Source organism: Ochotona curzoniae, unplaced genomic scaffold (assembly GCF_017591425.1).
Source record: "Ochotona curzoniae isolate NIBS_2020 unplaced genomic scaffold, NIBS_Ocur_1.0 contig_4754, whole genome shotgun sequence".
Taxonomy (NCBI): Eukaryota; Metazoa; Chordata; class Mammalia; order Lagomorpha; family Ochotonidae; genus Ochotona; species Ochotona curzoniae.
In genome coordinates this window covers 1,443-28,657 of record NW_024466378.1, presented here as the reverse complement: position 1 = coordinate 28,657, position 27,215 = coordinate 1,443, and the positions used below count along the sequence as shown (strand labels likewise).

Here is a 27,215-nt window from a genome sequence, read left to right as displayed (position 1 = left end):
TAGTGCTTGGGAGGACTCGCCGTGATGCCCATCTCCCTGACAGGTCCTCAACGTGACGCGGTCGCCCGGGGCAACGGGATGCCGTCAGCCCCCTGTCAGCATCCTCACTTCCGCCTGCGGGACGGGTACCCGGAAGTGTGAGCTAAGCCGGGGCCGGCGGTGTAGGGGCGTCGCCAGGCTCCTGAGTTCGCCTCCATTCATTTTGAAGTAAGTACCCGCTCAGTCTTCCGTGGCTGAGGCGTCTCGCGATGTGGTCTGCGGGGAGATTGTGTACGCACTGGGGCAGCCTGTGTGTTCCGGAAAGGAAACCGTGAGCCATCGGAAGTGATGTGTCCGGAAGGCCTGGGTGGGTCGGCTTCAGGGTGGAAAGTGGCACCGACGGGGTATAGGAAACAAGTCTCGGAGGTAAACCTGACAGCAGGCCGGTGGGACGGGACGGGGGTCCGCGTCGGGGCTGGGCTTCAGGGAGGACTGTTCCGGCACTGCGGCTCCTGACCGGCACGGGCCACGGGTTCGAATCCCGGACCGCCGAGCTGAGAGTGCGGGGTCCCCACGCCCCTCGCGGCGGCTCCATGCAGGGTTCCACTGTCTCCCACCCTCAGCTGATCCCAGGACTGCTGAGCTGAGGTTGCGGGGTTCGCACGTTCCCGGAGGCAATTCCATCCCGGGTCTCTTGGACTCCCATCCTCAGTTGATCCCGGGACCACCAAGCTGAGGGTGCGTGGTTCCCACGCCCACCACTGCGGCTCCATCCCTGCTTCCACAGCCTCCCACCCTCAGCTGATCTCGGGACCGCCTAGTGAGGGTGCGGGGTTCCCATGGCTCCCCTGTGGCTGCTCCAGCCCAGTGCTTTGGCCTCCCAGCCCTATGCTTGGGGCTGGCCCGCAGGCGCTGGATGCACCTGCACCACCCTGCGTGGCTCTCAGGTATGCTCAGTGGAGACCTGTTTCTACAGCAATACCTGCCAAGTGGGAGGAGGAGAGGGTGACTGCACAGGAAGCTGGTCATTGCATAATGTGCCTTACTGAGGAGCCAGGCCAGTTCAGCACCTTCATGAGGTAGCTTTGTTCTTCTGGAATATTAGAGTCTACACTGCGAGCCTGCATACACTTCTGAAAGCTTTCCTACAATGTATATCTCACTTTTTACTCTTAAAAGCTATGCCTTTTATTTTTATTACCCGTCCCCCCAAATCATTTTCTGGCTATTTTGGAACTTTTTTTTTTTTTTAATTTAAGGTCGAAAAATTTCATGGAGTTCATACATACAGATTTTTACAAATAAAGTTATCGATTTCTGTTTTTGCTGTTTATCATCTAAATGTAATTTACCTTTATGGAATGTAAATTGTTTCAGTGTTTTTCTTGAGAAATTAGTTACTTTACAGTTACTGTGGTCCTATCAGTTATTAAAAAACAAACAAACAAACAAACAAAAAGCCCTGCCGTGACTTTCAGTGGTGTTTCTGAGATGAAATTCAGGACGCGCTTCTCACCATTAAGAGGATACTGATGACAATAGTGAAATAATATTTAAAAGCAAACCAGATAGTCAGAGGAGGGAATATAAGCTGCACCTCCTTTTTAAAATGTGTGCATTAAGTACAGATCCAAAAAAGTTTTTAACTCAGCCTGTGATTACTTGATAATTTACTGTGTATGCGTGAAGTTGTCCATTTTCTATTCAGATATTACCCACAGCCTCTGTCTGTACTCCTGCTGATCTTAGGTCTTTGTTTGTAAAATATGTAAAACTGAAGAAGGCATTGCATAGATTGACAGTGACACCGCATTCATTCTTTCATCTGTGTGTGTTCCTAGGTTTATAAATACAAGCTGTGGAGTGCGTTCTATTGTTAAAAAGAAAAAATGTCTACTCTTCAAAGTTTAGAAACCAAAGGTAAGTGTCCTGTTTTTGGTAAGTGTTTTGGAACTTGGAGTGTAAGGAGATGTGAAGGAATGTTTGGGCAGATGTCTGAATCGCTGAGCCTCCTGGGAACCATTTGTGGGTTTTGATCTCTTCATGTGTATCTATAGTGCTTAAATCGATCTTTCAAATGTACAATTAAACATTAGCAGAATCAACTAGTAGTCATGAAACGATGAGTTGCTTCTAAGCAATGTAAAAATAAAATTTTACAGCTATGTCCCATGCACTCTAAAATTAAGAATTAGAGAACCAAAAATGAGCATCTTTAAAGATTTGAGTAGGTAGGAAGCTAACCAGCAGCCATCCAAGACCTCCTTTTGTGCCTTCATTTTGTTAGGGCAGCTGTGACAGGCTCCAGGACCACTCAGGGGACTGTCCCGTCTCACGCTCTGGCAGCTGCAGTCTCAGGGCCCGTGCTCCCTCGGAAGGTGTTAGGGAAAGGAACAGGCTCTGCCTCTTGGCCAGCCCCTGGGGTTTTGCACCAACCCGGCACACCTTGTCTTACGGCCGTACACTCTACCCGCTGTCTCCATGTTCCCGTGGTGTTCCCCGTGCGCCTTTGCTGGGTCGGAGTGCTCCCCATTTACAAGGGTAGCAGTCCCCTACAGCACCCCACTTGGCACTCTTTCATCCTAAATAATTCCATGGGCAGTATTCCTGTCTACAGGAAGTATTTTCATTCGGAGGTAATGAGGATTAAGGCTTGAACATATGAATGTTGGGGTAGCACAGCTCAATCTGTAACATCTGCTTACCATAACACAGCTAGTTCTTAGGGTGGAGTTTCACCGCCTGGAGCCACCCATGAGAGATGGGAGATGTTTTTCTAGAAGCCAGCATGATTACTGTGACACTTCGCGAAGGAAACTCTAAAGAGAGATTGAAACACATTTAAGAACCCAGAAAGATCACACCAGTAGACACATAATTGAATTTTGCTTAGCTGTCCACAGTAACATTTCTTAAGTCACAATATGCTTTTATAGTATTAAAATAAATCAGAGACTGTAATGAAAGTAATAAATTAATAGATATTAATAGGACATGAGAGCAAATAAGTGATAACGAAGGGAAGATACCTGGCATGTTGCTGGGCAAAAGCAGAAGCTAAATTCAATTATAATTAATAGTTTAAACTTAGTACAAGACCTCGGAAGTTAGATAATTTCTGTTGTTTGCTATTACTTGTTTGTAATAGTTACAGAGCATTATTTTAATGTACATTATTTCATTTGATCTGAACTATCCAGTAAGAAAATATGTGTCCTGTTTCTCCTTGCCATAATGTTAAGTACTGTTAGTGAACCAAAGCCATGTTTATCATGTGGCCTGAGAAAAGGTGTGCTCATCAACATGTGTGTGTTGTCTGTAATTCCTGTCTTAGGAGTGCAGTGCAAGTGTTTGCACAGCCCAGCTCCAAGTATTCTATGCATTTGGAAAGCAAACCAGTGGATGAAAACATGCTCAATTTCTCTCTCTCTGTCATTCTCTCTCTCTGTTGCTCTATCTTTCAAGTTTAAAAAACACAAACAAACTAAAAATTAGGTTTGAAAAAATAGAGGTTTAGGGCTGTAAATATTTGTAAGTCATTTTTTGCAGGTTTATTTGTTTTTATTGGAAACTCAGATATACAAAGAGGAGGAGAGACAGAGAGGAGGTTGCTCACTCCCCAAGTGACCACAACGGCTAGAGCTGAGCTGATCCAAAACCAGGAGCCAGGAACTTCCTCCGGGTCTCGCACGCGGGTGCAGGGTCCCAAGGCTTTGGGCCATCCTCCACTGCTTTCCCAGGCCACAAGCAGAGCTGGATGGGAAGCGGGGTTCCCGGGATTAGAACCTGTGCCCATATGGGATCCTAGCATATACAAGGCGAGGACTTTAGCTACTAAGCTACCATGCTGGGACCTGTAATTCATATTTTTAACATTCATTCTTTTGAACAATAAATATTAACTGAAGGAAGATTCCATGAGCAAATAGATTTAGGAATGCTGGATTAAAAAAAAACAAAAAAGATAGCCACACAGAATTTCTTACAGCTTAGAGCCTCTAATATGCTAATTTGCCTTGTGAAATTCCATGACAATACACAGCATAGGTCACATTTATTTGAACAGGTAATTATTTACCATAGCACCTGCTCTGCAGAAACATTAATAAAAACCATACATTATTGTCTGTAATGTATTTTTTTCTTAACAAAACAATAATCATCTGAACTTTGTTAGGTGATAGCAGGAATATTTAGAATATTGATTTAAAATTATCAAGTGAAAATTTCTAACTTAGGTGTTTCATAGCTGTGTTTCTCTTTTTAAGATTTATTTTTATTGGAAAGGCAGAGATACAGAGAGAGAAATCTTACATTCGCTGATTTACTCCCCAAGTACCTACAAAGGCCAGAGCTGAGCCAATCTGAATCCAGGAGCCAGCAGCTTTTTTGGGGTCTCTCATGCGGGTGTCGGGTCCCAAGGCTTTGGGACGTCCTCTACTGCTTTCCTATGCCACAAGCAGGGAGCTGGATGGGAAGCAGGGCCACCAGGGTTAGAACCTGCACTCAAGTGGGATCCTGGTGGATGCAAGGTGAGTACTGATGCTGTGCTTAAGCTGCATTTTTTTATGTTCTAAAAAACAATAACCAAGTGAGGAATTAGTGATTTTTTTAAAGAGGAAAACAAATAAGCATTTTTTGAATGAATTTAATAAGATATTAGAATTATCTAAGTACTTGGAGCCTGGCAGCATGGCCTAGCAGCTGAAGTCCTCACCTTGAACGCGTCGCAATCCAATATGGGCGCCGGTTCTGATCCCGGCAGCTCCACTTCCCATCCAGCTCCCTGCTTGTGACCTGGGAAAGCAGTCGAGGACGGCCCAAAGCCTTGGGACCCTGCACCCCTGTGGGAGACCCGGAAGAAGTTCCTGGCTCCTGGTTCGGATCAGCATATAGCATCGGCCCTTGTGGTCACTTGGGGAGTGAATCATTGGAAGGAAGATCTTCCTCTCTGTCTCTCCTCCTCTCTGTATATCTGACTTTCCAATAAACAAATAAATCTTTAAAAAAATTATCTAAGTACTGTGTGAACAAATTGTGAACTCCAATCAGCATTTACTTATCTGCTTTTAAGACATACCATTTTTATTTGAAAGGCAGATTTACAGAGAGAAAGAAAGGTAAAGAAAGTCTTCCACCCATTGGTTCACTTCACTAATGAGCATCCTCCTGATCCCCCATCTGGGTCCAGGGCCCAGTGTCTTGGTCCATCCCCTGTTGATTTCCCAGGCCATAAGCAGAGAACTGGTTCAGAAATGGAGCATCTGGGACACAAACCAGTACCCAAACTGGAGGCCAACACCACAGGGAAGAGGATTAGCCTGTGAGCCATCCTGCCAGCCCCCACACTTGTCGTTTGGGTGCCATTGCTGATTTGTCAGTAACCAGTAAAGAGACACGCTTCACCTTGAGGATCTCTCAGTATTCTAGTGTGCAAGAGAGACAAATTGTTTTCAAATACTCTATTTGCATTACCCTGAGAGCTTCAAAAGAAAGTGAGGTTAAGTGATTTGTTCAAGACCACGCGGTACATGACAGTAGGAACTCAAGTTATTTGAGTTAGGGTTAGTGTTAGTGTTCTGGTTACGGTCAAGGTTAGGGTTATTGTTCTTCTTACTACCTTAACCAGTGACTTAAGAGTGCTTGTCTTCATAGATTTACAGTTTTGTGAATGAAGCAAAAATATATGTTGCCTTAATATCCTAGAACAGTTTTTGCAAAGTAGCCCTCAGGACTCAGTAAATATTTGCAATGAATTTAGTGGTAAATAAGAACTTGGACTCCCACACGAGTTATTGATACCCTCGTCTGTCCACCGCCTTAAATAGCATCCTGTTCATGGAAAATGGATTTTAAAAGTATGACTTAGGGACAGGCATTGTGGCATAGCAAATAAAGCTGACATTTGGGACAACTACATCCCATATTCTAGTGCTTAGAATTCAGCCCCACCTCTGATTCCAATCCACCTGCCTGCTAATGTGCCTGGGAGCCAGAATATGCGACCTAAGTCCTTGGGTTCCCACCACTGTCCTGGGATGCTGAATGGAACTCCAGCGTAGACTCTTCAGCCCTCTAGTGAGCAATCCAGTGCACGGAAGATTGAGCTCCCGCCCTCCCTCTCTTTATATTTCTCTCTTTCAAATAAAAACATGTTTAACTATGACTTTATTTTCTCTCAAAAGTAATGTTAAAATCCATGCATCATTTTTCTTATGAATTTTGTACATAGTATAAAATTTTTGACACTGAAATAAGCTTGTATAGTTTACAACATTTTGGAAATAGCATCATATGTAGCAAAAAAAAAAATTACTTAGTTATAGCTGTAGCTTTTGTTTCATTGCATCAGTAAAAATTTATTTTTTCTCTTAATTTGTAACTACCTATGAAATACCCTCTATATTATCTCCTAGCCTAAAATGTTTACAATCTTGAACTTCAGAGAAACTGCTTGCCTACCTCCGTCTTGCATGTTAATCTAGCGGCTTTATTGCTTCCCTGTATTTTCCCAGTCCTTGGGAGCTGTAAAGCCTAGATAGGTTTTAACTTCTTAGCGTGTGATCCCAGGTACTAGTGATGTCAGTGTATGGTTGGTTCCCTTGAAAGAGTAGAGAATGAGGATTGGATTTCTTGCCTTCCTGAAGCCTTGCGATCTTTGGGGCTCATCCAGTAGGTCATTGTCCTCCCGCTTTAGAGAAGGACTAACATTTGACTGTGCCCTGGGTTTTGCCTAGTGCCTGTGTAATAAAGGTTTGTGTGTGTCACAAGGTGAGACAGTGTGCAGGGCTGGCTTTCAGGGCCCGCGTGCTCAGGTACACTTGCCAGAATCACAGTTCTTCAAGTGAGGACGCTGCCCTGGGATATACAAAACAGCTCTGCTAGTCCTTGAGTAAGTAGAACGGCTTCACTGTGCTAGGTATTTGCATATAGTTAATGTGGGGTTGAAACTTGGCTGGGTTTGACCAAAGTTTTTATAACTTTTTTTTTGAAGAAATTTCTGTATGCCCATTAATGTATCTTTATTTTGCCCATTAATGTATCTATAATCATTACTGTGTCTTTACTTTTTAAACTTGACACCAAAAATGTTGTGATTCATTCTTCAATACCCATCACTTAAAATTCTCAAAAATGTTTAAACTTAGCTATGTTTTACCAGAATGGGGATACCACATCCACTTATTTCTCTGCTCCAGTAGGTCTGAATCGCTTGGTGCCTTTTTGTTGTTTTCTTTCTTTCTTTTTTTATTAATCTGTAGTTAATTATGGTTATTTCGTAAATGGCCAAATGTATGTTGGCAAAATAAATTCTTATTCAAGCCAGATATAACCAGATGTTAATTTTCTTTATGTTTAAAATGGCTCAGTCTTAATTCTCCCACATGGATGCAAGTTTACTCATATTCTAGTTAATTCACCAACCCTTTATCTAATTTTCAGATGTATTCCTTTCCTTATCATTTCAAGAACAGAATCAATGCCAAAGCCTAAGAATTTGTTTTAGTTTATACTTCCTTTGGAAATGACAGTTTTATGTTCCTGTAAAAGTTGCAAATTAGAACCTATAATATTTGTAAAATATTGTATATTATACTTCAAATAACTTTCTACCTCTGATCTACTATAACTCAGTATTGCCAGGACGTTGCTACATAAATAGGAAAATTTGGGGGAAGGGGAATGTTAAATGAAAGAGTCCCAGGGCCCATCATGGTAGCCTAGTAGCTGAAGTCCTAGCCTTCTACACTCTAGATCCCCTGTGAGAGCCAGTGTGTATCCCTGCCGCTCTACTTCCCTTCCCTGTTTGTGGCCTCGGAAAACAGTAGAGGATGGCCCAAAGCCTTGGGACCCTGCACCGTGTGGGAGACCTGAAAGATGCTCCTGGCTCCTGGCTTCGGATCGGCTCAGCTCTGGACATTGCAGCCACTTGGGGAGTGAGCCAGAAGATGTTCCATCTTTGTCTCTCTGTAAATCTGACTTTCCAGTGCAAATAAATAAATCTTTAAAGAAGAAAAAAAAAAGTCACATGATCTCGTGACAAATTTTAGATGGGCATGAAAGGAAAGTCAACATCATGTTTTGTGACATTAGATAAACTTCATTTTTCCCATCAATGTCCAGTTTGTTAGAGTTTTTAAAAGGTAATAATAGTGAAAGTAATGGAACCTGACATCTAAATGTTTAGTGTGCCAAATTTCATTGCAAGCACTTTTTTCAGATTTATTTATTTTTATGGGAATGGCAGATACAAAGAGAGGAGGAGAGACAAAGAGGAAGATCTTCCATCCGATGATTCACTCACCAAGTGGCCGCAATGGCCAGTGCTGAGCCTATCCGAAGCCAGGATCCAGGAAATTCCTCCAGGTCTCCCATGTGGGTGCAGGGTACCAAAGCTTTGGGCTGTCCTCAACTACTTTCCCAGGCCACAGGCAGGGAGCTGGATAGGAAGTGGGTCTGCCTGGATTAGAACTGGCGGCGCCCATAAGGGATCCCAGTTGTGTTCAAGGCGAGGACTTTAGCTGCTAGGCCAACACAATGTGTTCTTACGTACTTTTTGACTAAAGGTATTGGACATGCAGAGAAAGTCATTGGGCAAGGATATAAAAGACGCAATTTTGTGACCTTGGTAGAGTAATTGCGAAGAGATATGATAAAACAGATCCTCCCCAGACCCGTTAGTTCTATCCTTAGGTATTGATTAAAAACAAATAACTTACAATTTGAAAAAGCCATGGACATGAAAGCATTCATTGAAACATTATTTATTATAGAAAAATACTGAAAATGGTAAGTATCCAACAATTCAATTGTAAGTAATATTATAGTAATGACTGATATATTATAAAATGAAAAATATGAAGATTGTTGAAAAGCAGAAAGTAAAATGTACAGAATTTTTGGTTATAAATATCTGAAAATATTGGCGATTTGATTTTAAAGTAATGAGAATGTAGGTACAGATTTTCTGATCAATGCGCTTTAGTATTTTTAAATGTAGCAATATGCACTGGGAATGTGAGGTCATGTATGGAGACGATCGATAGATAGCAAAGTTTTGAAGAGGAAGAAAAATTATTCCATTAAAAAACATAAACCTGAGCCCAGCGCGATACCCTAGCGACTAAAATGGCTCAGCACCGGCCATTGCGCTCACTTGGGGAGTGAATCATTGGATGGAAGATCTTCCTCTCTGTCTCTCCTCTCTGTATATCTGCCTTTCCAATAAAAATAAATAAAATCTTTAAAAAAAAAAAACATAAACCTAGAGAAACACCAAGAAAAGTATGTTTTTTAGATAATGGAAATTGGTTTTTGTATTTTTAAAAGCTTTTGTGTGTTTTTGAAAGGCGAGCAGAGCCCTTCCATCTTCTGCCTCCCTCTGCAAATGTTTGCCATAGCCGGAGCTGTGCCAAGCCACAGCCAGGAGCTCAGACCGTGGGAAACCCTGGTTTCCCATGTAAATGACAGACCTGGGGTGCTGAGCCCATCCCTGGCGCCTCTCGTCACGCACCCGAGTAGATGGCTGTATCAGAAGAGAAGTACCAGGGCTCCCAGGCACTCCGGTACGGGATGTGGGCATGCCAAATGGCACCTTTACCACTGGGCCCAACACTATCTGGATAGAAATGTTGATAGGTATTCTTGTATCGTAAAACAGCTTGGGAGATAATTTTTAGTATTTATTTTCTGCACATTACCCTAAGCAAACTGTGGTGTCTTAGCTGGAAAATTCTGTTTGTAGGTCCCAATCCAAGAGAGAGCAGGTGACAGCCAAGCCTACTTCAGTTTAGAATATTTACACACTGTGCAGTTTCTGTTTTTTGGTTTTTTTTTTTTAAATATTTAATCATTTTGGACCAAGTACTATAGCCTGGTGGCTAAATCCTCACCTTGCCTCCACCAGGATCCCAAATGAGTGCCGGTTTGTGTCCTTGCTGCTCCACTTCCCACCCAGCTCCATGCTTGTGCCTGGGAAGGCAGTCGAGGAGAGCCTATGGTCTTGAAACCTTGTATCAGGTGGGAAACCCAGAAGGTGCTCCGGATTCCTGGCTTCGGATTGGCTCAGCTCGAGCCATTGCGGGCACTTGCAGAGTGAACCAGCAGTTGGAACATATTCCTCTCTGTATCTCCTTCTCTCTGTAAATCTGACTTTTTAATAAAAATAAATTGTGTTTAATCTGACTTTCCAATAAAAATAAATTATTTTAATCTGACTGTGCAATAAAAGTAAAGAAATTGTTTTTATTCTGACTTCCCAATTAAATTATTTTTAATATAACATTTTATTCTGAAAAAAATACTTATTTGTTTTTACTGGGAAGTCAAATTCACAGAGAGAGATGAAAGTCAGAGAAAGATATTCTGTCTGCTGGTTCACTCCTCAAGTGGCCACAATGGCCAGAGCTAAGCTGATCCAAAGCCAGGAACTTCTTTCAGGTCCCAAGGCTTTGGGCCACCCCCCACTGCTTTCCCAGGCCACAAGCAGGGAGCTGGATGGGAAGTGGAGCAGCTGGGACACAAACCAGCACCCATTTGGGATCCTGGTAGAGGTAGGCAAGGATTTAGCCATTAGGCTATTGCACTGAGCCAGCGATCTCTCTTTTAAGACAGTGTTATTCGGCAGAAACACTTAAGAAATAGTTAATTTTTGGGCCCGGCACGGTGGCGCAGTGGTTAAGGTCCTCATCCTGCATGCCCCAGGATCCCATATGGGCGCCGGCCCCGCTTCCCTTCCAGCTCCCTGCCTGTGGCCCAGGAAAGCAGTCGAGGACGGCCCAAAGCTTTGGGACCCTGCACCCGCGTGGGAGACCTGGAAGAGGCTCCTGGCTTCGGATTGGCATAGTATCGGCCGTTGCGCTCACCTTCAGATGGAAGATCTTCCTCTCTCTCCTCTCTATATATCCGCCTTTCCAATGAAAAAATAATAAAAATAAATCTTAAAAAAAAAAAGAAACGGTTAATTTTTGTAAGGCATTATTCTTGTCAAACTAAATTTTTCTAACTGAAGGATGGTTTTAGTAAAATGTCATGGATGTTTGATATACCTTGGACATTATGTTTAGTAGATCTTGAGATTAAGGATATGCTTTATTTTTTATCTAGCATTTCTGTTACCGGCTTTTGATCACATTGTGTGTGTGTGTGTGTGTGTGTGTGTAGAAAGAGAATTTGAACAGAATGAATAAAATAATTTGTGTATGATATGATATAAGGATCCAAGTGTTTAATGTGACACTACAATATAGTGTCACTTGTATAAGTAGGATTTAAATCCTTAGGCCTAAAATAGGCCTGACTCTTTCGCTAAGCAGTTTCAAAATTAACATGAATTCCCTTTACCCCTCGGCAATATACTCTTTGCCATGAGTTCAGCAGTAAAGTCTGTTTTAAGTAATAGAAACACACACACACACATTTGTAAAATTTTAATCGAAAAGAAGAGTCGAAAACACATTTTCCATCTTCTGCTTCACTTACCCATAACACTCCGGGGCCAGGCCAGCCAGGCTGAGGCCAGGAGCCAAGGTTCGCACTCAGCGGGGTCTTCCACTGGGCAGGACCCAGCCCCTTCGCAGGCACCTGCTGCCTGCAGGCACCTCAGCAGGAGTGGAGGGCATGACTTCAGGCATTCTGACGTGGATGTCTCAGGCAGCATCCCCACCACTGAGCCACGCAGCTTCCCCCTTTTGAAGTTTTTTTTTTTTTTTCCCAAGATTTATTTTATTTTTATTGGAAAGGCAGATATACAGAGAGGAGAGACAGAGAGGAAGATCTTCCATCCGATGATTCACTCCCCAAGTGAGCGCAACGGCCAATGCTATGCCGGTCCGAAGCCAGGAGACTCTTCCGGGTCTCCCACGCGGGTGCAGGGTCCCAAAGCTTTGGGCCGTCCTCAACTGCTTTCCCGGGCCACAGGCAGGGAGCTGGAAGGGAAGTGGGGCTACCGGGGATATACCCGGCGCCCATATGGGATCCCGGGCGTGCAAGGCGAGGACCTTAACCACTGCGCCACCGCGCCGGGCCCAAGTTTTTTTTTTTTTAAAGATTTACTTTTTATTATTTTGCTTATTGGAAAGGCAGATATACAGAGAGGAGAGACAGAGAGGAAGATCTTCCATCCGATGACTCACTCCCCAAGTGAGCGCAATGGTCAATGCTATGCCGATCCAAAGCCAGGAGCCTCTTCCGGGTCTCCCACGCGGGTGCAGGGTCCCAAAGCTTTGGGCCGTCCTCGACTGCTTTCCCGGGCCACAGGCAGGGAGCTGGAAGGGAAGCGGGGCTGCTGGGATAGAACTGGCGCCCATATGGGATCCCGGGCGTGCAAGTTGAGGACCTTAACCACCACTGCACCACCGTGCCGGGGGGGCCCCCCCTTTTGAAGTTTTAACTTAACATTATCAAGTACCTACAGTGGGTCGGGGCTTTTTGATCTTATTACATTCTTTGTTTCTCTACTCCTACAGCGAAGTGATTTCTCTCTGGTTATAGATTGGAAAAAGAAATTGACAGAGGACTTCACCCAGGCTTGTCAGAAATCACGAGCAAATACTGTGCCTCCAGGCCTCGTGCATTTTCTACCAAGAGAGAAGCCGGGTGCATGAGAAAAGTGAACCTGCAAAACTTGTTTTTTGTGGCAGCATGATTTTGAAAATTGCTTCTTCCTGTCAGTTTTTCTGTTTTTCATTGTCAGAAAGTCTGACATTATGCAGTCTGAATATGCAGTAAAACTTGTGTTGGAATTTTCTTGGCGTTTCTTTTTTGGTCAGTAGCTCATGCTTTGTTTCCTCCTTGAAAGGCACCCTGACTTCAGCCCCAATCCGAGGAGCAGGAGATGGAATGGAAACTGAGGAGCCGCCTAAACCTGTGGAGGTCCCCTGTGGCGTGCAGACCGTCAGGCAGCAAGTTCTTCAGAGTCCACGGAAGAAAGCGGTTCCATCGGAGAGCCCAGGAGTTCTGCAGCTAGGAAAGGTTCTCACTGAAAAAGCAGTCGAAATCGAAGCTGTAAGAATCTTAGTTCCCAAAGCCGCCATCACTCACGACATCCCCCAGAAAACTGCCAAAGTCAAGTCTGTGGGACATCACAAAGGAGAACTCGCGAGGCAGTCCGAGATGGTCTTAGAACCTAGCAGTGAACTTGTAGAATTAAAGAATGTATTGGAAAAGCTCAGGAACTCTGAAAGGAGGTTACTGCAGGATAAAGAAGGTCTTTCCAACCAGCTCCGCGTGCAGACAGAGGTGAGAGCCTCCATAGCTTAGTGGGTACTACCCGTTCCCCTGGACCAGCTGAGCCTACATGTGAGAATACTACATTTCCTTCGCAGGAATGTCACTCATCATGCTTTGGCGTGTCTCAAAGATGTGTCCTCTTACATTTCTTGATGTCTCTGCAGACATTGGGGGGCGGGAGAGTGGGTTATGCTGGAAATGTATACTGTAAAGCTGATAGAAGGTGTAGGGGTGAGATGCTTTGGACCAAACCACCCATAAGGGGTGAGAGTAGGTTGCAGTTATAAAGTGTCGGACCAAAGATGAACCAAACCAGGCCTTGAAACTGACTAATACATTATTCCTGTTTCAACGATTAATAGATCCCAAGTACTGTTTACTACATGACACTTGGAATAAAGAGAATAGTGGTATATTGCTGTGTCTTCATTATAAGTTAACATCTTTTGGTGCTGTGTTGCTTCAGTCTTCCATGTTGATAAAACTTAATTACTACACTTTGTTTCTCTATTAGACTATACAGCTTTTGAGAGATGCTAATCTTTGGGATACCAAGATGAATTGTACTTATATAAATATATTTTTAATGTATTTAATGATTACTTTTTAATTTTTAAAACCTTTTACTGATAAAGTTCTGTATACAGATTACCATTTGATGCTTTGAAACAGATATCATTTGTACAATATCAGATCTGGCATAAACGTATCTGTCTCTTCAAACACATCATCTGTTAATGATGAGAACTTCAGGACTGTTTCTTCTAGCTTTTAAAAAGCTGCACAGAGTACATTGTTCTATCTATAATTACTCTGTAGTGTGATAGAAACCCAGAACTACTTTCTCCGGTCTATTACTCAGCATAGGCATGACTCAATCTTTCTCCATTTCTTCTTCTTTCCTTCAGTCTTGTAACCATCAGACCACTGTCAGCTTCGTGAGATGAACTTTTAAGCTTGTGCATTTGAGTGAGATCATGCAGCACCTGTGTTTGTGCCTGGCTTAAGTTACACTTAATATAATGGTCCTTACCTCCGTCCATGTTGTTGCAGATGACAGAATTCAGCCTTCTTATGGCTGCATAGTAGCACATGGTATGCGTATACTGGATTTCCTTTATCTGTGGGTCAGTTGGTAGGCACTAAGGCTGTTAACAATTTCTTTGTTTCAACAAGTTGATCTCAAGTGTTCTGGGTGCAAAAGCAGTAGTGTGCTTGTTGAGTCTTAGAACAGTTCTGTTTTTAACCTTAAACTTAACCTGAAACTTAAATATACTCATTTATATTCTACCTGTAGTTTGCACATGTTCCCTTTTCTCCACATCTCCACATTCTCACACATTATCTTCTGTCTGTTTGTTTTTGGTAATAGTCTAATAGGAGTGAGATGATATCTCACTTTTTTGATTTCCATGTCCCTGATCATTAGTGATGTTGAACAGTTTCTCATGTACCTGTTGGCCTTTTGTAAGTGTTCCTTTGAAAAATGTCTACTTTGATATATTATCAATTTTTAGTGGATTTGTTTGTATTTTTACTATTGACTTTAGTATATGGTAGTATTTCAAACATTTTGTTAAAATGAATTTAAAACATAACTTTGAGGTAGACTGTTGGCTAAAGTCCTCACCTTAAATGCACTGAGATCCCATATGCGCATCAGTTCTGACCCCAGCTCCCTGCTTGTGGCCTGGGAAAGCAGTCCAGAACAGCCCAAAGCCTTGGGACCCTGCACCCACCTGGGAGACCTGGCTCCTGGCTACGAATTGGCTCAGCTCCAGCCATTGTGGCCATTTGGGGAGTGAATCATCAGACACGGGATCATCCTGTCTGTCTCTCCTCCTCTCTGTATATCTGACTTTCCAATAAAAATAAGTAAATCTTTACAACAAAAACAAGATAATCTTAATGCAAAAAAAAATTGTAATCCATGCTTAGTTGTTTTTTTTTAATAAGATTTATTTATTTTATTGGAAAGGCAGATATATAGAAAGGAGAGACAGAGAGGAAGATCTTCCATCTGATGATTCACTCCCTTAGTGGCCGCAACAGCCTGTATTGTGCCGACCCAAGGCCAGGACCCAGGAACTTCTTTCCGGGTCTCCCACGCAGGTGCAGGGTCCCAAAGCTTTGGCCCGTCCTAAACTGCTTTCCCAGGCCACAGGCAGGGAGCTGGATGGGAAGTGGAATTGCTGGGATTAGAACTGACACCCATATGGGATCTTGGCACGTTCAAGGCGAGGACCTTAACCATTATGCTATCGTGCCAGGCCCACATGGTTTTTTCAACATACATGCTTTTCATTTATTTTTCTTTTTCCAGAGATTTGTTTTTATTATTTTTATTGGAAAGTCAGAATTGCAGAGAGAGGAGAGATAGAGAGAAGGACCTTCCATCAGCTGTTTTAATCCTCAGGTGGCCATAATGGCCAGTGCTGAGGTGATTGGAAGCCAAGAGCCAGGAGACTCTTTCGTGTCTCCCATGCACATTGAGGGTCCCAAGAACTTGGGCCATCTTCAACTGCTTTCTCAAGCCACAAGCAGGGAGCTGGCTGGGACGTAGAACAGCAGAGACATGAACCATAATAGGATTTGGGAAGATACAAAGCGAGGCCGTCAGTCACTAGGCTATTATGCCATTGTTTGGCGTCTCTTCACTTTGTTGTTTCCTTTGCTGTGCAGAAGCATTTTATTTGGATTAAATCCATTCTGTCTGTTTTTAATGGCTTCCTCTGGATCTTATCCAAACATCAAAGTTATACTTATTTCCATGTCTGGAGGCGTTCCTTTTTGCTGCTTTTCCAGTAACAACATAAAGAACATATTTAAAGACCTGAAATGGTGGCGTAGCAAGCTAAGCCTTAGTCTGTGAGGTCATCATCCCATATAGGCACCAGTTCAAATCCTGGCTGTTCCACTTTCAATCCAGCTGCTTGCTTCTGGCCTGGCAAGGCAGTGGAGTACCCTGTACCCATGTGGGAGATCCAGAAGAAGCTCCACACTCCTGGTTTTGTACTGGGCCAACTCCAGCTGCTGCAGCCATTTGAAGAGTGAACCAGGGAATGGAAGATACTTCTGCTCTCTGAATGTGTGTGTGCCTTTCCAATAAAAATTTTAAAAATCTGAAAAAATAATTTATATATGCAAGTACTTTATTTAGAGTTATTTATATGATATTTAATATTTATAGGTACTTAAGTATTTTTAATATTTATAGATACTTTTCATTACTTCCTTGGGTCAAATTCTTTCAAAAAATACGAGCGATTACTTTAGAAATATTGTATCAAAAGACACATAAAACATTCTTTCCAGCAGTACGTGTTTTTAACTTTCTGATTTGTGGGTTTTTGGTGTTCACAGAAGCACTGTGTTATTTTCATAACATTAGTTGGCATTCTTCTAAGAGGCTCAGTTCATATGGACTGGAACATATTTTTACATGTGTATGTATATGTAGAATAATTGTATATACACCATATGTTGTGAAACTTGACTGTTTAATGCCACCTTCTGACATACATGTTAAGTAATGATAGGCCAAATTAACAGAAACACGGTTTCTCTGATTAATTTTGCTACATGCAGGTCAATGTCATTACTTTGAATTTGCGTGGCTATGTCTCTGCTAGGTAAATCGTGAGTTGAAAAAGTTGCTGGTAGCTTCTGTTGGAGATGATCTTCAGTATCACTTTGAACGTCTAGCCCGTGAGAAGAACCAGCTTATTTTAGAAAATGAAGCCCTCAGCCGAAACACAGCTCAACTCTCCGAACAGTTAGAACGCCTCTCTATACAGTGTGATGTGTGGCGAAGCAAATTCCTTGCAAGCAGGTATGTTGCAGTGTACATAGTATTTCATTTCCTAGTTTTTGCTATCAAACTTTTGATCCATAGTATGAGATTTGCTTTGCTGAGATTATCAAACTAAATTGTATATGATTGAAAATGTGGGTTTGTTTCCCCTTTCCATATTCATATCTCATATTCAGATCAAAATAAAACTGTAAGTTCAGAAATCGAATAAATTCTAAAATCACTAAAAGATAGTTGAATTACTTTTTCCCCACGTATCTGGAAAAATATCATTCTTACTCCTTCCGTTCTCTGTTTCGTAGTTCTTTTGTATGTAATAGAGCATCTCAGCCTTTCTCCTTCTCTTTATACACTTACCAAAACTGTAACATTTTTATGGTATAGCAAATGAGGCTGCTTTTCCACACAGGTAAACAGACCAGGTCCCAGTCCAGACATCTGGGCCAACTGGTGGCACAAAACTCTGCTAGCACTTTAGACTCTTTTGTCAATTTACGACGCTCTTGCCCACCCCAACGTTGACTTTGAATTACTGAAATACCAGCTCTGGGTATTACCCATCAATATTTCTGGTGTTTAGCAAAATATATTGCATGACTTTGTTTATCAATTGCTTATGTGACGTTGAATCACCTTGAGATTTCACGCAAATCACCGAAGGTTTCCATACTGTACATTAAGAACCACTGATTGTAAAGAATAAAATCTTCAGGAAAAGCTTTCTTCATGTTTTAGTATCTATAATACTTTCTACTGAAGGAGTCATTTCCTTAAACTGTATTAGGGTGAGCATTGTGGCCTAATGCACTAAGCCACCATGTTCAGTACTGCCTTCCCATTTGATTGCTGGTTTGAGTCCCACCTGCTCCACTTTGGATCCAGCTCCCTGCTTGTTTTCCAGGAAAGCAGCCAAGGATAGCCCAATCCTGGGGCCTTCACCACCAACGTGGAACACCGACAAGAAGCTCCTGACTCCTGGCTTCAGCCTCGGCCCAGCCTGACGGCTGCATGGCCTAGCCCCAGCTGTTGTGGCCATTTTGGAGGGAACCAGCAGATGAAAAATCTCTTTCCCTTTCCCTTGCTCTCTCTTTCAACTGAATAATTTGTTGATTTTTTTTTTAACATTTTCAAAATAAATCTTTATGAAAGTTTAATTTTAAGATACTCAGCAATTGATATCTTTTAAAGTGTTTTTGCAGTGCCATCAGTAGAGGCCTAGTTAAATAAAATGTAAAGTATCTGATCACTAGAAAACGTGAAGTTTTTTGTGAAATGACACTGATGTAGTTCCGTATGCACAGATATACGAGAAGTCTAAGATAAAGTGCATAAAGCAAAGTGTAGAAAAATTTGGGTTGGACATTTCCTTTAAAAAAAAAAAAAGTTTATTCGTCTGAAAGGCAGAGTTACAGAAATACGTGAGGAAACAGAAAGAGACACTGTGCTTGCTGGTCCCTCCTCAGGTGTCTGCAGTGGATAAAGCCAGGAGCCAGGTGCTTCTTCCAGGCCCGCCATGTGAGTCATGGGTTAGAAGTACTATGAGTAACTTCCGCTGTTTGCCCAGGCACATGAATAGGGAGCTGGATCGAAAGTGGAGCAGCCACGATGTGGTTGATTAACTCACTGTGCAATCATTTCCTGTAGAAAGATACATAAATTTTTTTTCTGGAACAATGTAATACTTAATTACTTACATATATCATGTAAGCATGCTAAAGCTGGAAGAAAGACAGCTTTTCCTTTAGTGGGAATCTTTCTGTATTCATGTTTTACCAATGTAAATAGATAATTTGTAAGAAAATAACTGATTTTTTTTTGTTTGTGTATATGAAAGCATTTCTTAATTTTTTTCAAAACTTCCTCTATTTGCAAATTTGAGGTGGTTACTAAAATTGTTATATAGAAACGTCAGGAACCAGCACTATGCGTCAACAGGCTAATCGTCCACCTTCAAGTGTCACCAATACAGCTCCCTGTTTATGGCCTGGGAAGGTATCAGAGGATGGCCTAAGTCCTTGGGACCCTATACCAGCATGGTATACCCAGAGGAGACTGCTGGCTCCTGGTTTTGGCACCACATAGCCACAGTGATGCAGCCAGTTGGAGAGCATACCAGCATGGAAGATGCTTCCCTCTGCATCTCATTCTCTCTGTGAATCTGCCTTTGAAGTGAAAATACATGATTTTTTTTAAACTTACATAATGCTTTTTCTTATTTTTAATTGCATTTGTTACTTTAATGAGACCTAAGTTCATAAACATTTTAAAATATATTTTTAAAAGATTTATTTCTTTTTATTGCAAAGTCAGATATAGAGAGAGAAACATAAAGGAAGATCTTCTGTCTACTGTTTCATTCCCCAGGCCAATCTGAAGCCACGAGCCAGGAACTTCTTTCCTGGTCTCCCACGCAGGTGCAGAGCCCAAGGCTTTGGGCCGTCCTCACCTGCTTTCCCAGCCCACAAGCAGGGAGCGGGATGGGAGGCAGGGCCACTAGGACACAAGCTGGCACCCATATGAAATCCCATGGTTTGCAAAGAGAGGACTTTAGCTACTAGGCTACTGCGCCAAGCCCACATTTTGAAACATTTTTTTGCATGCATTTTTAAACTGAGAAGTAATTTGACTAGTTCAGTCATCTTTGTCAACATTTTGAAAATGATTGTCACAAAGTAATATGTTGACTTCTTTACATTGTGTAATTGTAAGAATTTCTGTGTAAAATTGAATCTTTTCCAGGGTGATGGCGGATGAGTTAACCAGTTCCAGAGCAGTTTTACAGCGTCAGAATCGCGAGGCACAAAGTGCCATTCAAGATCTCCTAAGCGAACGGGAGCAGTTCCGGCAAGAAATGGCCGCCACCCACAAGTATAGTGTTTGTTTCTTCTGAACTCTCCTACAAGTTTTGTTACTGTGACAGTTTTTTTCCTCCCAATGTATGTACTTCTCAATTTTTTGAGTTGAGAAAAGAATTATTTACATTTCTAATAGAAATAAGCTCTAGATCTAAAACAATTTTAGTTACAATAGTTTTAAGAGTTTACAATAAAAGCTTGTCTTGCCTATGGAAAATCTTTTTGAAGGTTTGCAACTGTGCTAGAACTTGTTGTTGTCAGTATAGTTCAGAGTTATCAAAATGTATAGTCTCCTATACAAACTTTTTGTGCTTTCATAGAAATAAAATAATACAAATAGTGTCAGAGTCAGGTAAAATAAGATATATCAGAATGTCAAAACTTGGTAAGAGGCAACTAGCATAGTAGTAAGAGGGAAATTCATAGCCAAAGTGCTTGTTGTAGAAAAAGTATTTCATCAATAATTTAAACCTCCTATTTATACCATACACATACAAACATTAAACACAAAGTAAGAAGAAGAGAGCAAGCGATAAATAGGGAGGAAAAAGTTGAAAGCAAATTTAAGGTCTTTGAGAGGAGGAGCATCCTCTGATCAGTGTAATCAGAGTTGGGAGATATGCATTCAGTGGTCAGTAATGGGATGCGCTGTATACCACAGACAGTTGCTATGCACACGACAGTAGTTTAGATGAAAGACTTCCAAAGTTGCTCACAAAGAGATAACCTGAACAACCCTGGTATATTAAAGCAATTCAATTTGTAGTACTAAACTTTCCAGTTTCTGAAATCCTAGGCCCAGTCTCATTGGATTCACTGGAGTGTACTAATAAACAGCTGAATAAGAAATGAAACAAAATTTACACAAATTCTAGAAAATTGAGAAAAATATCCCAGTTATGTTAGCAGCCTGACATTATCTTGAATGCTGAAACCAGAAACATTGTAAAGGAGAACTACAAACCAATACCTCTAATGAACACAAATGCAAAAATCCTTCAAATAATTTGAGTAGCTCATGACCAAGTGTTATTAATCCCAGGAATTGTAGGCTGTTTCAGCATTCAAAATCATTTAATGTGGACTAAAGTAGGCATATGAATATCTCATAGATGGCACAGATCAAATCAGCGTTTCCTGTGTTAGATATAAAAACATAATAATGCTATCTGTTGAGTAGGAGATTGAGAGGTGCTTAAGTCATATAATTTATTTAACAAGAATTTCTTATTCATTGAACTCTGAGAAAGATGGGGAAAAGATTTGATGTCGAAATATTTCCCATTTACTTATGATGATTGATTTTTACATTTTGCCGTGTTATTAATGTTGAGGATTCGTGTGTGTTCTCTGCAGGTTATTGGAGGAACTCATTATCTCATTACAGTGGGGAAAAGAACAAACCTACTCCCCTGGTGCACAGCTCTACAACACAACAGAACTAGCACTGACAAATCACAGTCTGGCAAAGGCAGTAAACACTCATCTACTGGGAAATGTTGGCATGAGCAGTCAAAAGAAGATTCTGTCCTCTGTTGAGTTTTGCAGCACACCAGCTGAGAAAATGGCCGAAAAGGTAAAATATCTTCTCCTTCCTGATCTATGGAACTCAGACTGGTCCCTTCCTCAAAGGTGAGAGGTGACATGCTGTAATATGAAGCATTTGGCCTTCGGAGTTAAGAAATGCGAGCCACACATGATTGTTGCATTGATGAGATTGTAATCTAGAAGGAACTGTTTCCTTACATGCCCAAGCTGTATTCTTCTCTAAATTTGCTGCTCTGTCCTTAATGGGAGGAATTTGTAATTATTTTGGAAGAGGTCCTAAATTTAGCTACTGAGTCCTTGGTTATTTTTCATATAATATCAGTATATAAGTTTTAGTTTCATAAATATGTTTCCAGGATTCCGTAAAGCATTTAGTGCTGTAGTTATTTCCATTTTACGGTAATTTCTCAATAGATAGTAGCCTTGATTTTTGTTTTCTTTATCCCCCTGATCTGACTGATTTTATAAATCTTACTAGATCCTTAATTTAGCCCTTCCCCCAAACTTAAACACCTGGCCTAGACTATTGCTACAGTCCCATTACTAATAGCCCTATCTTGTTTTTGTATTTTTTTGTTGTTGTTCTTGTTAAGATTTCTCTTTCTTGGAAAGGCAGATTTACAAAGAGAAGGAAAAATGTCCTCCATTTGCTTAATGGTTCACTCCCCAAGAGGCCACAAAGACTGGACCTGAGCTTAGCTGAAGCCACAAGCCAGGAGCTTCTTGCAGGTCGCCACATGTCTGCAGGGTCCCAAGGCTTGGAGCCTTCCGTGACTGCTTTCCCAGGCCACAAGCAGGGAGCTGGGTGGAAAGTGGAGCAGCCGAGACATGAACTTGTGCCCATAGGGGATCCTGGTGCATGTAAGGCAAGGACTTTAGCCAGTAGGTTATATTGCCAAGCACACCCTGTCTTGTTTCTTACCTGACTTTGGAACATCTACTCCCCTACTGTCAGAATTCAGAAATACAGTGTAACCTTCAGAAAGGCCCCAGTTTCCCTCATTAATGAATCCATATTGTTCATATTGAGTAGGTTTTTTCCCCATTTGTTCCAACTCCATTCTCAAGCTTATTTCTCAAATATCCTTGCTCCTTGTACTTCACATTGCGAAGCATTGACTACTATGTTTTGCATAAATTAGAAAAACAGAAAGCCAATGATTTTTACCAAAAAAAAAAAAAAAAAAAAAAAAACAGAGGCTGAACTAGCATTTTCTGTGAAAGAATCAGTTAAATGAAAGATTTCAAAAGGTAGACAAGGCCTGGTGCAGTGGCTCAATGACAAAATCCTCACCTAGCAAGGGCTGGGATTCCATACAGGTTCTGGTTCGTGTCCTGGTTGCTCTCTTCCCTTCCAGCTCTATAGTCTGGGAAAGGAGTGAAGAATGACCCAAGTCCTTATAACTCTACACCCAAGGGAGGCCTGGAAGTGCCTTTCTCCTGGCTTCAGATCAGCTCAGCTCTGGCCCTTGAGGCCATCTGGGAAGTCAACCAGCAGATAGAAGATCTTTCGCGCTGTCTCTCCCTCTCCATAAAACTGATCTGCCCTTCCAATTTAAAAAAAAAAAAATCAGTAAATCTCTTAAAATTTGCGGGGACGGGGGAGGCAAAGAGGTACTGCTTGGGTTGAAGAGTAAAAATTTATGTTAAGTGCAGTTGTGCGATTTTTCTTAGGATTTACCTATTTGTTTAAGAGTTCCAGAGAAAGGGGAAGGGATAGTTAGAGTTTTTCTCCACTGTTTCATCCCCAGATGGCCACACTGGCCAAGGGCTGGGCCAGGCTGAAATCCCTAGGCAAGGGTATTGTCCATGTCTTTCAGATGGGTGCAGGGATCCATGTTGTTGGGCCACCTTCCACTGTTATCCCAGATATATTAGAATGGAGCTACATCAGGAATTGGGCAGCCAGGACTTGAACTGGTACCCATATAGGATGCTGGTATTACAGGCAGTACTTTAACCAGTGTGCCACAGCATCAACTCACAGTATAATTGTTTTATCTCTTTTTTCTTCTGTTTTTCATTCTGTCTCATCATTATCCATAAGAGAAATTGTCATGATTTTTTAAAAAAATACTTTACGTAGGCCATATAACAGCCGTATATCATTATTAAATTCAGAGCTTCTAGAGAAAATAGATATTATTTTCCTGGGATTACTTATTAATGAGATGCGACTCTACAATAATTACTCATCAATTAAACTAAGGGCTTGTGTAGGTGATATTGTATTCATCTAACGTTATCTTTTATTTTGTTTTAGATTCTACACATTTTGGATCCAGTTACCTGTACAGAAAGCACCCCTGATAATCCATTTGCTGAGCCTTCCCCAACCACCTTGCTTGCTACAAAGAAAAATATTGGAAGATATCATCCCTATACCAGATATGAAAATATAACTTTCAATTGCTGCAATCACTGCCAGGGAGAGCTTATTGCCCTTTAACATTCTGTATGTTGAAGGCATGGTGCAAGCACTTGTATATTACCCAACAGTTATCATCTGGGGCCTGGGGTTCTTATAATGCTAAAAGTAGTATCATTCCCTAATTGCATTATTCCCAAAGATACTCCATGTACTGGATTCCAGATTACCCTTTCTTAATAAATATCTCAGGGCAAGAAAAGAATGAAAGTGTGAAAACAGAAAATACTTTCTAGGAAACAGCAATGCTTTTCATAAAGGACTATAAAAGAAAAATATTTGTAAATTTGTTTTAGGCCGTAAATTATTTTTTTAATTTAACTAATTTATTTGAAAGGCAGAGAGAGAGAGAGAGAGAGACACCTTCCACCCAGTGATTCCCTCCCCAGAATCCAACAGTGGCTGGCACTGAGGCAGGGCTGAAACTGAGAGCTGGCATTCCCATCCAGGTCTCCCACATAGGCGTCAGCAGCCTAACCTGTTGAGCAGTTACCACTGTCTCCTGTGGTTTGTATTAGCAGAAAGCTGCAATTAGGAGTTGGAGCTGAGCCCCAAGCCCAAGTACCCTGATTTAGAATGTAAGTGTCTTCCCTACTATGTCACATGGCCTCTCAAGGGCCCTAAGTTAATATTCATCTTTTGAACATCTTATATGAGAATGTTTAATGGTGTGTTAAAATAAAGATAGCCAAATTGCAGGCATGGATCGCAGGCAGCCATACCCACTCATTTACTGTTGTCTTTGCACTTTAGCAGTACATTTCCGGAGTTGAGTAGATGCGACAGTGCTTGCATGACCTGCAAGGACTGAAATATTTACTATCGGTCCTTAATCTAAAACATTTTCTGGCTCCCACTATATAGTAATAACAGGGTTAGGGGCATGGGCAATTTCTTTTCAGTTTTGAGGAAGTACTATAGGTGAAGGACATTATCTTTTATAAATAAGTGGTGTACATTAGGAAAAACTATATTTTTGAGCCAAATTAGCAAGTACTTCAACAAACCATTTTCTCATTTTGGTCTAATATGGGAAATTCTATATTATGAATGCGTACAATCTGACATCTACGAAATAAATATATTGTTAACTTTGGCTCATTTTCACAAATACAGTGCAAAGGACTATCCAGCGTAGTATTTATAAAGCATAGTGAAGGTAGAATCTTTATAGATGATCATCTACAAAGCAATGCAACTTACCAAATATATACTATTGTATGTTTATGATGAAACCTCTTTGAATGCATTTTTATATTGGCTTTTAAAGTATTTTAAAAGTATATTTAAACCAAGTCTAAGACATTGCTGACAGAGTGCCTATCAGCAAAGATATCTGGTCCAATAATATATTTTAAATATGTCAATTTATTTTTTATATTACCCATCTAAGTTACTTATAGTTTCAAGTATCAATAAATTTCTCTACCTTCTATATTGTGAATATTGTGAAAAAGATGCATTGATTTATTTAGAAAATCAAAGTGACAGATACAGGGAAAGAAACGTATCTGCTGTTTGCTGATTGATTTACAGCCACTCTCTAGGCCATTCCAAAACCAAGAACCCAGAACCAAGAATACCAACCACTAGGGCCATTGTCTGCAGTCTCTCAGGTACATCAGCAGGAAACTAAATTGCAAGTGGAGTAGCTGTAACTTGAGCCAATACTGTATTACAGGATGCCAGCATCACACAGGGCAGAAAGCTTAACCCACCACATCACATTGCTCACCACCAATGAATATCCCTTTTCCTCCCCCAGGAAGGGTATCTTTTAATTCCAGTCTTCATCCTGCTTAGACTGTTGGCAACTAATTCTTTTTCAAGAGGGAAGTTGCTACACTGAATTTCACAGTGATTGATTTTGACACCAGAAGCAAGTACATTGAAATTTTAAACACCTTTAAAACTCTTCTGCAATAAGTCCTAGTGGAAAGATATCAGAATGAGATAAAACACAGCTCATCAATCTAGTGTCTAGAACATACAAAGAATTCTTACAGCTCAGCAACCAAAGAAGCAAATAAAACAGTGGGCAAGACTTGAAAAGATGGTGACTAAAAAAATATACAGAAGGCTACCAAACATTTCAGAAGACTTCCAGTATTATTAATTATTAGGTAAATGCTACTCAATAATACTTGGTATCCAGCTACTAAAAAGAAAGAGCACAAACCAGGCAAGGATATGGAGAAATTAGAATCCTGTACATTACTTGAGTGTTATTTAAGATGATGCAGCAAATCTTAAAGACAACATGACAGTTTCTTTAATAACCCAAGCATACTATTATGCAGTATGGCAATTCCGCTTATATGCAAGTATTCAAAAGAAATTAGAAGCAGAAATGATTATGTATTTCTGCACCTGTGTTCTTAGCAACTTTACTCATAATGATCAAAAGGTGGGAATACTCCAAGTGACTGTGGATGGACAAATGGATAAAAAAATAATACATATCCATGCAAAGGCAAATCATTCAGCCTTAAGAAGAAATGAAATATTAGAGCAAGCTGCAATGTAGGTGAACCTTTAAAACATGATAAGTGAAATACACAGAAAAGAAATATTTTTGTATGAATCACCTAGAAGGATCATATCTGTAGACTGAAGAGTTGCTATCAGGGACCAAGAAGAGAGCAGAGCAAGGTTTTGGTTGTATTTTTCCAGTGGGTAAAGAGTTTGATTTGGGATGATGAAAAACTTTATGGATGGGCATTGGTGGTTGCACAACAAGGTCAGACTGGTTAATGCCACTGATGTTTAGAAAGGGTGGAGGTGGAAAATCTTATATTAGCACAAAACCAAATTTACTTAAAAAAAAAAGTGTAGAAAAACTCTTAATATTCGTAAAAGAATGATTCTAGGACAGCCCTCCCCATGAATGCCAAAATCTTTTACCTAAAATGATAAAGGACTGAGTTTCAGTTCCACATAACCTCCCACGTACTTTGTGAATCATCTCTAGATTACTTACAGAAATATGTATGATGAAAACCCTCCCAAGCATTTCAAGAACTTTTCAGCCAAATTTTTAATCCTATTTTCCAGGACTTTAAAAAATTATTTGACAATACATTGTTAAAGGTGTACACGGAGGAGCTTTTTTTTACTGTCAAGGAATATTGAAGGCAATTAAATTAAAAATTAGGGCCAGTGTGCTGGCATAGCAGGCTCATCCACCTGTGGTACCGGCATTCCACAAGGGTACAAGTTGAAGCCCTGGCTATTCCAGCTTCAATCAAGCTCCTTGATCATGGCCTAGGGAGGCAGAAGAGGATGACCCAACTCATTGGGCCCCTGCACCCAGTGGGAAATCCAGAAGAAGCTCCCGGCTCCTGGTTTCACATCAGCTCGG

The 27,215-nt window shown here is 41.1% G+C and overlaps 1 protein-coding gene across 3 annotated transcripts; it reads left to right on the top strand.

The window, feature by feature from the left end:
• The first annotated feature begins 120 nt into the window (after positions 1-120).
• Positions 121-26,571, top strand: BLZF1 (basic leucine zipper nuclear factor 1). Of its 3 annotated transcripts, none has more exons than XM_040987542.1 (7): positions 121-207; positions 1,821-1,899; positions 12,779-13,218; positions 16,842-17,041; positions 19,763-19,891; positions 21,235-21,454; positions 23,690-26,571. In XM_040987542.1, the coding sequence occupies exons 2-7, from the start codon at positions 1,869-1,871 to the stop codon at positions 23,873-23,875; spliced, it is 1,206 nt and encodes a 401-aa protein (XP_040843476.1). In that variant the 5' UTR covers positions 121-207; positions 1,821-1,868; the 3' UTR covers positions 23,876-26,571. The 3 variants fall into 3 exon arrangements, with proteins under 3 accessions (XP_040843476.1, XP_040843475.1, XP_040843474.1); XM_040987541.1 differs by lacking the exon at positions 121-207 and adding an exon at positions 326-405; XM_040987540.1 differs by lacking the exon at positions 121-207 and adding an exon at positions 331-421.
• Positions 26,572-27,215: the final 644 nt, after the last annotated feature.